At 38.7% G+C, this 12,273-nt stretch overlaps 1 protein-coding gene across 1 annotated transcript in view; it reads right to left on the bottom strand.

Annotated features, from left to right (window-relative positions):
* Positions 1 to 12,273, bottom strand: part of LOC133543280 (voltage-dependent R-type calcium channel subunit alpha-1E) — a 257,650-nt gene that overhangs the window by 205,119 nt on the left and 40,258 nt on the right. The window contains exons 2-3 of the mRNA XM_061887764.1: positions 11,906 to 12,011; positions 11,654 to 11,793 (exon numbers count right to left, since the gene is read on the bottom strand). Of these exons, the coding sequence (XP_061743748.1) occupies positions 11,654 to 11,793; positions 11,906 to 12,011 (246 nt within the window). The remainder of the gene's footprint in view (positions 1 to 11,653; positions 11,794 to 11,905; positions 12,012 to 12,273) is intronic.

The raw sequence follows: 12,273 nt of genomic DNA, 5'->3' as shown, positions 1-12,273 counted from the left end.
AGTAGTAGTGCTCCATGTGGCACACATACTGTACACAACAGAACACACACACAAGATATCTCAGACATTATAACTCAGCCACTTACAGTGTAAGTGCACCATTAGGTTATAAAATGGGCTCAATCTTTCAAAATACATTTAAAAATAAATCAACATAAATAGGAATATAATCCATGTCTTTGCTTTGGAGCAATTTCCACTACTTCCTGCCTTGTTCATAAGGGGCACAGTGGGAACATAGGGGTGGCTTTGAAGGGGTGGCTTTAACCAGTCAGTTCTGGGCGTCTCCTTCTGCCAGCAGTTGCAATTCTAATGGAGGGTTTGCAACTGAACATGGCCACATTGGTGCCAATTAGCATGTACATCACACATAGGCGCATTTTCCTCGTTACCTCTGACTTAACCTTGTTGTTTTGTCCTGTTTGTTTGCCTCTATTTGTCTATTTCTCTGCATTTTTTTTTTACATCCCATGCCTCACCTTCACTCTCCTTCTGTGAAAAACAAAAAACTCATGAAGCACTGAAGTAGCTTAAAAGAGGTGACCAGGGCTTTCAGTGTTGACACAAAAGGCTATTACGTTCATGAAAACAAATATTGTAAGAGGAGCCAAAAGTTTCCACACTGCTTTTTGTAGTCTGTCATGACAATGGGAAAAAACACTGTTTAATCAAGCAGGGAGTCTGCCTGCATGGCTCATTGTTAACATTAAATTTAAAAGTACAGCGGCACCACTAACTGACCTTGGAGTATACCCTATTTTTCGGACTATAAGTCACAGTTTTTTTCATAGTTTGGAGCGACTTATGTGTGAAATTATTAATACATTACCGTAAAATATCAAACAATATTATTTATCTCATTCGCGGAAAAGACGAAGAAAATGTCAGCAATCTTTACACACACGTCAGCAATCGTCACACACACGTCAACCAATAAGAATTCGGCGGGGGAGGGTCATAGCAGAAGTGCATTGTGGGTCATGGAATGCTAACTGCTATATGCTACTGCCGTAGCTATTAAAATGGATCATTTCATCGTTGGCGGTAACTTATAAAAACTGAGAAGGGCTGAACAAAAATGGCCCCGAAAAGGAAATCATGTACTGCAGATTACAAGCTGGACGTATTGAAATACGCAGCAGAAAACGACAAGAGGAAGCGGCGCATACCTTTGGAGTTGGCAAAGTTGTTTAGAAGCGACATCGAGGAAGAAGATTTCATCGGATTTATCGATTAGGAGTGACAGATTGTTTGGTAAATGTATAGCATGTTCTATATGTTATAGTTATTTGAATGACTCTTACCATAATATGTTACATTAACATACCAGGCACCTTCTCAGTTGGTTATTTATGCGTCATATAACGTACACTTATTCAGCCTGTTGTTCACTATTCTTTATTTATTTGAAATTGCCTTTCAAATGTCTATTCTTGGTGTTGGATTTTATCAAATAAATTTCCCCCAAAAATGTGACTTATACTCCAGTGCGACGTATATATGTTTTTTTCCTTCTTTATTATGGATTTTTGCCGGTGCGACGTATACTCCACTTATAATCAGAAAAATACGGTAGTTGTTGAATTTATGGTTCAAAAAAGGAAGTAACCACACCGGGTCAAAAAACATTGATATTATCAGTTGGGGATAGGTTGATTGGCAACACTAAATTGGCTCTAGTGAGTGAATGTGTGTGTGAATGAGGACTGGGCAATAATTTTGACTCGGGGGCCAAATTTAGAGAAAAAAATGTATCTGGGGGGCCTGTATATCTATTTTTAGGAACACTAATACAAAACCTCACAATAATGTCTGATTGAATGCTAAAAACGTTATGACAGACCGCCTTAAAAACGTAATGGAATTTTTTATTTTACAATGAAGGATAAAACACTGAATATTGACAACATATGAATGTCACACAATCGACATATTTTACAATCAAGTGATATGCAACGAAAATGCAACAAACAGTGAAATATGAAAGCGAAGGGTACAAAATAAACCCACCTAAAATCTGATACATCTGATATTTTCTGAATTTCCCCCAGGGATCAATAGAGTACTTTGTATTTTATTCTATTCTATACTATTCTATTCTATTCTATATATCACTGAGCTTTAGAACTTTGTTGTGAAAATCTCCTTCCGCGTCTGTGGAAACGCTCCCCGCCCACACTGCTATGACGTAGATTACCTCGTCTGAGCAGCTATGACGTAGATTACCTTTGTAACTAATTAGATGACCGTAGTAGCTAATTAGATTAACGTAGTAACTAATTAGATGAGCATAGTAACTAATTAGATGACCATTGAAGCTAATTAGATTACCATAATAACTAATTAGATGACCATAGTAACCAATTAGATAAGCATATCAACTAATTAGATGACCATAGTAATTGGATTATCATCCATAAGCGCAGATTCCAATCATTGAAATACTTAGTATAGTTGAAGACTTACGGTCATTAGAAAACCTCACGGCACATCATTATGGCATCTACACTTTCCATCTTAAAGATCTAAAAAAAGGATTTGGGAATGTCCGGCGGGCCAGATTGAAAAGCTCTACGGGCCGCATGTGGCCCCCGGGCCTTAATTTGCACAGGTCTGGCGAATGTTGTCTGTCTATCTGTGTTGGCCCTGCGATGAGGTTGCGATTTGTCCAGGGTGTACTCCACCTTCCGCCCGAATGCAGCTGAGATAGGCTCCAGCACCCCCCACGACCCCGAAAGGGACAAGCGATAGAAAATGGATGGATGGAGTTGTGGCTGTAGACAACTTCCTGTTGCAGTTTTTGTTATCAACTCCATTATATGGCAGCATGTAGCAACATTTTAAGTATTATAGTGGTCCACGTCCAGCAGTTTTTTCTGCCTATGCATGAGCTTTAAAATGTTGTTTGCACTCATATGTGAAACTAACCTAAGTTAAACTTTTTCTAACAATAAACTTTTCATATTAAATTTCATTTTCATACAACTTTTGCAAAACTGGTTCTCTTACTGCTGTGTTGTTGATAAATGACAAGGTAGTCAAAGAGAACTAAGATGAATTCCACCTCACCATTCACTGTCGACGAACCATTTTTGAGCTCTAAAAAATTCTGTTACAGACAAAAACCCTGAAACCAATCAAGTTGGCATGTTATTTAAATGGTATATAAAAACAGAATACAATTAAATCCAAATCCTTTTCAACCTTTATTCAATTGAAGAGACTGCAAAGACAAGATACTTAACATTCAAACTGGTAAAATGTGTTATTTTTTGCAAATATTAGCTCATTTGGAATTTGATTCCTGCAACATGTTTCAAAATCTGGCACAAGTGGCAAAAAAGACTGAGAAAGTTGGGAATTGCTCATCAAACAATTATTTGGAACGTCCAACAGGTGAACAGGCTAATTTGGAACAAGGGGTCATGGTTGGGTGTAAAAGCAACTTCCATGAAATGCTCAGTCATTCACAAGCCAGGATGGGGAGAGGGTCACCACTTTGTGAACAAATGCATAAGCAAATTGTCGAACAATTTAGGAACAACATTTCTCAATGAGCCATAGCAAGGAATTTTGGAAATTTCACCATCTAAAGACTGTAATATCATCAAAAGGTTCAAAGAATTTGGAGAAATCACTGCACGTAACATTGAATACCCGTGACCTTGGATCCTCAGGCAGTACTGCATCAAAAACCGACATCAGTGTGTAAAGGATAGCACCACATGGGCTCAGGAACACTTCAGAAAACCACTGTCAGTAACTACAGTTTGTCGCTACACCGGTAAATGCAAGTTAAAACTCTACTACGCAAAGCGAAAGCCATTTATCAACAACACCCAGAAACGCCGCCGGCTTTGCTGGGCCCGAGCTCATCTAAGATGGACTGATGCAAAGTGAAAAAGTGTTCTGTGGTCTGACGAGTCCACATTTCAAAATGTTTTTGGAATCTGTGGATGTTGTGTGCACCAGAACAAAGAGGGGAAAAAAACATCCAGATTGTTATAGGCGCAAAGTTCAAAAGCCCACATCTGTGATAGTATGGGGGTGTATTAGTGCCCATTGCTGAAAAGTACGCATACAGGTTTTGGAGCAAAATATGTTGCCATCCAAGCAACGTCTTTTCCATGGACGCCCCTGCTTATTTCAGCAAGACAATGCCAAGCCACGTGTTACAACAGCGTGGCTTCATAGTAAATGACTGCAGGTACTACATTGGCCTGCGTGTAGTTCAGACCTGTCTTCCATTGAAAATATGTGGCGTAAAATACCACAACAGAGACCCCGGACTGTTAAAGGCCTACTGAAATGAGATTTTCTTATTTACACGGGGATAGCAGGTCCATTCTATGTGTCATACTTGATCATTTTGCGATATCGCCATATTTTTGCTGAAAGGATTTAGTAGAGAACATCCACGATAAAGTTCGCAACTGGAGAAAAGCCCTGCCTCTACCGGAAGTCGTAGACGATGATGTCACATGTTGAGGGCTCCTCATACATTCACATTGATTTTAATGGGAGCCTCCAACAAAAACAGCTATTCAGATCGAGAAAACGAGAATTTCCCCATTAATTTGAGCGAGGATGAAAGATTCATGTTTGAGGATATTGATAGCGACGGACTAGAAAAACAACAACAACAAAAAGTTAAAAAAAAAAAAAAACGCGATTGCAATCGTGTTGCATTGACACAGATTCATATGTTTTTAGACACATTTACTAGGATAATTCTGGGAAATCCCTAATCTTTCTATTGTGTTGCTAGTGTTTTAGTGAGTTTAACTGTACCTGATAGTCGGAAGTGTACGTCCACGGCCGGGTGTTGACGCACAGTGTCTCAGGGAAGTCGACGGCAGCTTTATGGACGGCACAAGCTCAGCTGATACCCGGTAAGAGGCGACTTTTTAACCACAATTTTCTCACCGAAACCTGCTGGTTGACATGTAGTCGGGATCCATGTTCGCTGTGATCCATAGTAAAGTTTCACCTCTGTGAATTTTGAACAAGGAATCACCGTGTGTTTGTGTGGCTAAAAACTAAAGCTTCCCAACTCCGTCTTTATACTTTGACTTCTCCAATTGTAAATGAACAAATTGCAAAAGATTCAGCAACACAGATGTCCAAAATACTGTGTAATTATGCCGTTAAAGCAGACGACATTTAGCTGTGTGTGTACGCAGCGCTCATAATCATAACAGCCCCACGCGTAAACGTCATCATTACGCGACGTTTTCAAGAAAAAAGTCCCGGGAAATTTAAAATTGTAATTTAGTAAACTAAAAAGGCCGTATTGGCATGTGTTGCAATGTTAATATTTCATCATTGATATATAAACTATCAGACTGTGTGGTGGGTAGTAGTGGGTTTCAGTAGGTCTTTAAGCTGTGCATCAAGCAAGAATGGAAAATAATTCCACCTGAAAAGCTTCAAGCACGAGGTGCTGCAGTCTAACTCAGCTTGCCTCCAATTAACTTAATTGGTTTTCCCATTAAAATTTTTAAATAGAGAAGTTGGGGAAGATTAATTTCATAACATATGTAAAAAAAAAAAAAAGGCTTACCGAATAGCTCCCAAATAACTAGTGTTTCTACTAATTAATGTGAAAGACTTCTTCCTAAAAAAAAAACTTAGTAAGTTATCATAAGAACAGACTATTTTAAAAGTGTCAGTGCTGGTGTGAGAGACTTGGCACCTAATTACTGTCTGACTGACTCCACTGGCAGCTCACCTAATAGCATTATCATATCTCATAAGCTCCATTCAGTCCGTAATGAGACTGCACACATCGAGTGCCATACACTCCTGGAATGGAAAGACGGAAATGAGCAAGGACCCAATCCTCTACACGGTCTATCTGATTAATAAACACATCAGGCCTTATCAACTAAAGCGGGGTTGTCAAACGTACGCCCCGTGGGGCGTGTCAGTCCCGCGAACAGGTTTAATCCGGCCTGCGGCCTGCAAGATGAGTTTGTCTAGTAAAAGAATGAGCTGCAATTTTTTTTAAAGAAAAAACAGTTGTTCTAAATGTGTCCACTGGATGTCGCAATAGCAATTCTAATGTAACCCACGTCACACATTACACTGTTTAAAGATGACATTATAGCTGACGCCCTGCGATGAGGTGGCGACTTGTCCAGGGTGTACGCAGCCTTCTGCCCGAATGCAGCTAACATAGGCTCCAGCACCCCCCGCGACCCCCAAAGGGATAAGTGGTAGAAATGGATGGATGGATGTCAGCTCACTTTGAGCGCCCTCTGGGTAGCTCCTGCTGTTTACTGTCGGCAGACTAATGCTGTAGCGACACAGAATACCGTCTTTAATTGTAAATTAGCCACTCAAAGGATAAAATAACGAAACGGTCAGATGCAAAGACTTAAGACAACATGAATATCATCTTTGAAGTAGTTTGAGTTCTAATGCAGCGTTGGTTGACTGCACGTTGTGCACCCTGAACTCCATTGTAAAAATGTGGGTTTTTAATTTGTTTGTTGTATTTTATTATATGGTTGAATCTAGAATGTTCAAGTAGTTACGTTTGTAGTTATGTTACCTTTAATTTGGCTGTTAAGATGTGATTTTGACAATTGTTTTGATTATATCATAATTGTAATATTTGAATGATTATAAATGAATGTGTTGTGGAAGTTGCAGATATCACCTATGCGGCAGTTTGAGGAAACACTTGGTTGCTTTTCCAAACATGTCTTTGGTGGTAGACTGGCAACATGAGAATGCTAATCAGTAAGTGCTTAATGGCTTTGTAATTACACAGAGACAAAGTCTATGTTCATTGTGTTTTGAAAATGCACCATTTTTTCCCTCAGAATTTTCAACTAACTTGAAGTGTTTTGCCAAGAGGATTATTTGTAATATGTATATTTCAGAATGTGCTTGGTCTATTTTTGGCCAAAATAAGACAAAGTAAACAATTTCAAATATCTCTTTATTTTTACATTTTTATGCCATGATTTTATCAGTCCGCCCGCGTGGGAATAGATGTTTCTCTTAGTGGCTCCTGAGCAAAATGAGTTTAACATCCCTGAACTAAAGGTTTGCGTGCATTAAAACACATTCAATCTTGATGGCGCACGTACATTTTATTTACTCAGTGACCCACCTTGCCACAAGGGGGTTAAAAGGCTTAAGCATGAGATGTTCAAAAACTAAGTAATAAAATAAAATATGTTTTTGAATATCTCTTTTGGTCTATGCTTTATATGTGATTTTGGTGTGGTTCCTGTATATTTTGATCATTTTCATGGTCAAAATTGCAGAAATTCCGTGTTTCCTGATGAAAATAATGCGGCAGACGAGAAGTGAGGCAGACACAGGCAATGCAAATCAAACAACAACAAAAACAATTAACGGTTTGAATTGGTCCAGGTTATCGGAGACTGTTATTTATGACGGACAGGTGTCGCGGTGTGACTGCAGCCAGGCACGTAAGGGGAAACAGGAGCTTGCATTGGGTGGCAATTATCTCAATTGAGAAAGAGACTTTAATAACTCAAAGAAAAAGGAGGAGGACTTCTACAACAAAGTCATAGAGATCTTCGTCCAGAAGGAAAGGAGAATGGACAAGTAAAGGTAAGATTTACTGTCTAGTGCAGGGGTCCCCAAACCACGGCCCGCAGGCCGGATTTGGCCAGCCAGCATCCAAAATCCGGCCCGCGGGAAGTCCCGGGTTTAAAAATATTACATTTATTATTTTTTTTTTTTAATCTGTCCTTTCTAATGCATTTTCCACCGCTTATTACTCTCGGTGTCTCCGAGCCACTCAGGCACATCATATAATATATATATTAAGTCATTGTAAGAAAGAACAATGGGTTACATAGTATAGGGATGCACAGATTATAGATTTTGACTGTCAAATGATGGTCTTGAGTAATCACGGTTTTACGGTTGTCGTGCATTGATTAGTTTCACAATTACAGGCATTTCTTAGAAATGTTGATGTTTATTCCTGTGGCTAATAACAGTAATCAAATAACATAATGACAGTACAAAATACCAAACGTCAAAGATGTAAATAATGGGTTTCACCATGTAAAGTGCTTTGAGCCTCTAAATGCGCTATATAAATAAAGTTCACTTCACTAATTGTCTGGTATTGTCATTAACTGTCATCTATGCCTATTTCTTCATTTTAATAATCTATTGAAAGAAGTGTTAATAAGTGGAATTCACTTGCCCTGATGTGGGATCTGAGCTGAGGATGTTGTTGTGCCTTGTGCAGCCCTTTGAGACACTTGTGATTAAGCGCTATATAAATAACCGTTGACTTGTATAAAAATGCATTTTCCCATCGATAACGTGACATCATTGCGTTCCCGGCGCAGTGTTGGGCGAGCACGCAGCAAGTGTACGCTCTTTTATCCCATTAGTATGCGAGGAATATTTATTTATATATATGTATATATATATATATATATATATATATATATATATATATATATATATATATATTGGCCCTAGTGTGTGAATGTGAGAGTGAATGTTGTCTGTCTTTCTGTGTTGGCCTTGCGATGAGGTGGCGACTTGTCCAGGGTGTACCCCGCCTTCCGCCCAATTGTAGCTGAGCTAGGCGCCAAATTTTGGAGCGCAATGTGTAATGTTCTGTACTTTCAATAGAACATTTAAAATGTTGGTTCTCTTTCTAGTAACAAGTACAAGTTAGAACTATATGCTACTTTTTATTAGTAACGCCAACAGCAGAGGATTTTAACATGCATGTGCATGTATGAGCCAGTCTACCCCATAACAAGGAAATAGAAAAAGGAGAAACTCATTTACAACATCTTTGAACTTCAAACGAATAAAAATGGCAGACTTGTGCAAAGCTTTGGGGATGTACTGTACATGTATGAAGATATCCGATGATGTAACTAAGACAAGATATGTCACAATCATCTCAAATTCTAAACCGCTCATTTTGTTAAAAGACAAAAGTGTTTTATTATTATGTATGCCAAACTTCCATGGTTTGGATTCAAATTTTCGGATGTTGTTGGGCCCTTAAATACACAAAAACAGGTGCCAACAGGTAAAATGAGTTGTTTTTGTATAATATAAAGCCTTTAAGCACAACAAAAAGGCCGTGCATTTCCCAGCTAGGCCTTCAGTGATGTCCGACTGCAATGATTAACTCTCAAAATACCATCATTTATGTCACCACATGACCATTGCATACTATACAGGAACACATTTACGCACTACTGTGTACAAAACAGGTTATTTTATGGCGCATTTAAAAATCAATAGACCCGCAACAGCAATAAAAACATGCTGTTGTACTGTCAAAATGAAAATTGTAAAAAACGTATTAAACATGAAAAAATAAAGAAATAAAATATCTGAACTCACGTAAGCCAGTGGCACAGATCATGGCCGGTTGATTCGAGTGGAAATGACGGGCATTTTCCCATTTTAATCACCGGGACAACTGAGCTATCTTCCGGGGTCAGTTGACATGGTCTCCCAAGATGTAGTTTCCCTTTAAATATCCTTCTTGAAAATGGCATTGCAAATATATATCTGCCACCTAAACAACATTTTGTTGTCCTTCTTTTTGGTTTAAACAGTTGAAAAACTTATTCGGGTGTTACCATTTAGTGGTCAATTGTACAGAATATGTGCTGTACTGTGCAATCGACTGATAAAAGTTTCCATCAATCAAGCAATCAATCAATCAAAACAGATGAGTAGCTGTGATTTCTCTGCTAGCCCGGTATGGCTACGGCGCAACATTTCCTGCTTCCTATTAAATTGCAACTTGTGAATGGATACTCATTTGGTAATGACAAGTCAGTACCCATTTACAGTCTCTTTAACACCGGGCTACCTAGATAGGCTACACTCAACAACTTGTGATCTGATTGGCTGTCGCAACAGTCTATCAACTGCATATGTTCAAAAAAATTTTGACAAACAGTCCCGGTGAGTATCCAATCATAGGACGCATAGAAGGCCTTACTGACAACAACTCGTGATATGCGATCCCAACTGTTTATCAACTGTATGTGCTCATTCACTTACAGTGCACAGACACCCACTGTTGATTCTGAAGGCCCTCGGATTTCCTGCAGCATGGCAACATAAGCTAGCTGAATTCTGATTGGATAAAAACCCTGACTTAAAAACAACAGCACTGGAAGGAGCATAATATGACATGAAGAGAACATGAATAATTTTAGATATTTAGGAAAAGTAAATTAAAAAAACATTTCATCTTGCGGCAAACCACTGACAAAAAGCCAAGAGACCCTCAAATTACTCATAAATTCACATTCTGTGAGGTTCCGTATAGGACTGGGCGATATGGCTTTTTTTAATATCTCGATATTTTTAGGCCATATCGCGATACACAATATATATCTCGATAGTTTGCCTTAGCCTTGAATTAACATTTGATACAAATAATCACAGCAGTGTGATGATTCATTCTTGTTCATACTGCATTAATATATGCTCATTTTAAACTTTCATGCAGAGAGGAAAATAAAAAACTAAGTCAATTGACCAAAACTGTATTCATTAGACAGTCATTAAGCAGTGGCACAAACATTCATGTCATTTCCAAAACTGAAAGTGCAAGATTGTCGGAGACATTTTAAAACAAGCTATTAGTGCACTTTTGTGCATGATGTCACTATGATGACATATCAAAACAACACTAAATTAAAGTGCACTTTTTGTACAGAACGCCATTACAATAGTTTAAAACAAATAAAAAGCACTTTTGTGCAGGATGTCACACAAGATATTTCAATAATTTTCAAATAAAAATGAGCTGCATAATAGGAAATCAAATAGGGTATGTGGTAGGTTAAATTATTTCCTTTTGTTGTTGGTTGTTTTTTTTCATGCGGTGTTGATCTGGAAATACATGTGCCACCGAATGGAGATGTTGACATGGGGAGTAAGCTCTCTTCACTCTCTAGCGGGTGACTTTTCAAATTATGCTACATATTAGCAGTAATGTTACTTTTGGTAACAACGCTTGTGCCCCACACTTGACAAATTTAAGTTGTCTATTCGACATATTCCCGCTTGAAGCCGAACCACCGCCAGACGATGGACCCCCTGCTGTTTTTCTTGGGAATTAATTCTTCTTTCATTTGTTACCAGATTCGCACCTTCTTTCTCTCGTATTACCACTCGCACGGCTTTGCTAGCATCACAGCCAGCGTCACCCAGTCTGCTACCTCTCTGCTCCGCGAGGGCAGATACGTATGTGACGTATGACGTGACAGTATGTGACATGTGTAAGAAGGTACGCTTGCTGTGTGTGAGAAGGAGACACAAGGAGTGAAGAAGAGCCTGTAGTGTAATGCTCGCAGCTAAAAGCAACTGCGTGAGAACATGTACTCGAATTTCACGATATAGTCATTTTCTATATCGCACGGAGACAAACCCGCGCTATTTCGCGTAATTCGATATATCGCCCAGCCCTAGTTCCGTGTTTTGTTTTGTTTTTTTACGATAATTAATGCAACTATTTTCATCATGTGCTTCCAAATGTGTACATACACACAATGTTGAAGTTGTAAACCAAATGTTGTATCGAGAAAAAATCTTCACTAACAATAAAATTGTTGACTTTTATGTACTATTTTCCAACAAATTTCTCTTTTTTTTTACTCACCCACTGAGGACCACAATGAAATCCATGACGTTCCAACCATTTCTGAGGTAAGATCCTTTGTGAAATACGAAACCGAGAGCGATGATCTTGATTCCCGCCTCCAAACAGAACATCCCAATGAAGTAGGGCTCGGTTTTCTCCTGTTGGCACAAAACAAACAAAAAAGTTTCAACCATCATTATGTAAAATTGAAGTGAGGATTTTTAACAGCTCAGTATTGAAAACACCTTGAATTTACAAGTCATGTCTCACCAGTCTCTTTGACATGGGCGTCTTGTCCTCTCCCGGTAGATGCTGCTCCAGAGCCAGGACGATACAGTTGGCAATGATGGTGGCGAGGATCATATACTCAAATGGAGTGAGAGGATCAAATTAAGGAACTTTCTTACAGATATTCAGTTCAATCTAAAAAGAAAGCACTTAGGATGTTTCAAGTCACAGAAAAAAAAATAATTTTGGAGCTGTATAACCCCTGACCGGGCTCAACAATTCTAACCCAGTTAATTGATGGTCAAATAATCAATCAATCAATCAATCAATCAATCAATCAATCAACCAATCAATCAATCAATCAATGTTTATTTATATAGCCCTGAATCACAAGTGCCTCAAAGGGCTGC

This window comes from Nerophis ophidion, linkage group LG26 (assembly GCF_033978795.1).
Source record: "Nerophis ophidion isolate RoL-2023_Sa linkage group LG26, RoL_Noph_v1.0, whole genome shotgun sequence".
NCBI lineage: Eukaryota > Metazoa > Chordata > Actinopteri > Syngnathiformes > Syngnathidae > Nerophis > Nerophis ophidion.
The sequence above is the reverse complement of the archived record's forward strand: the minus strand, read 5'-3'. Positions and strand labels throughout refer to the sequence as shown.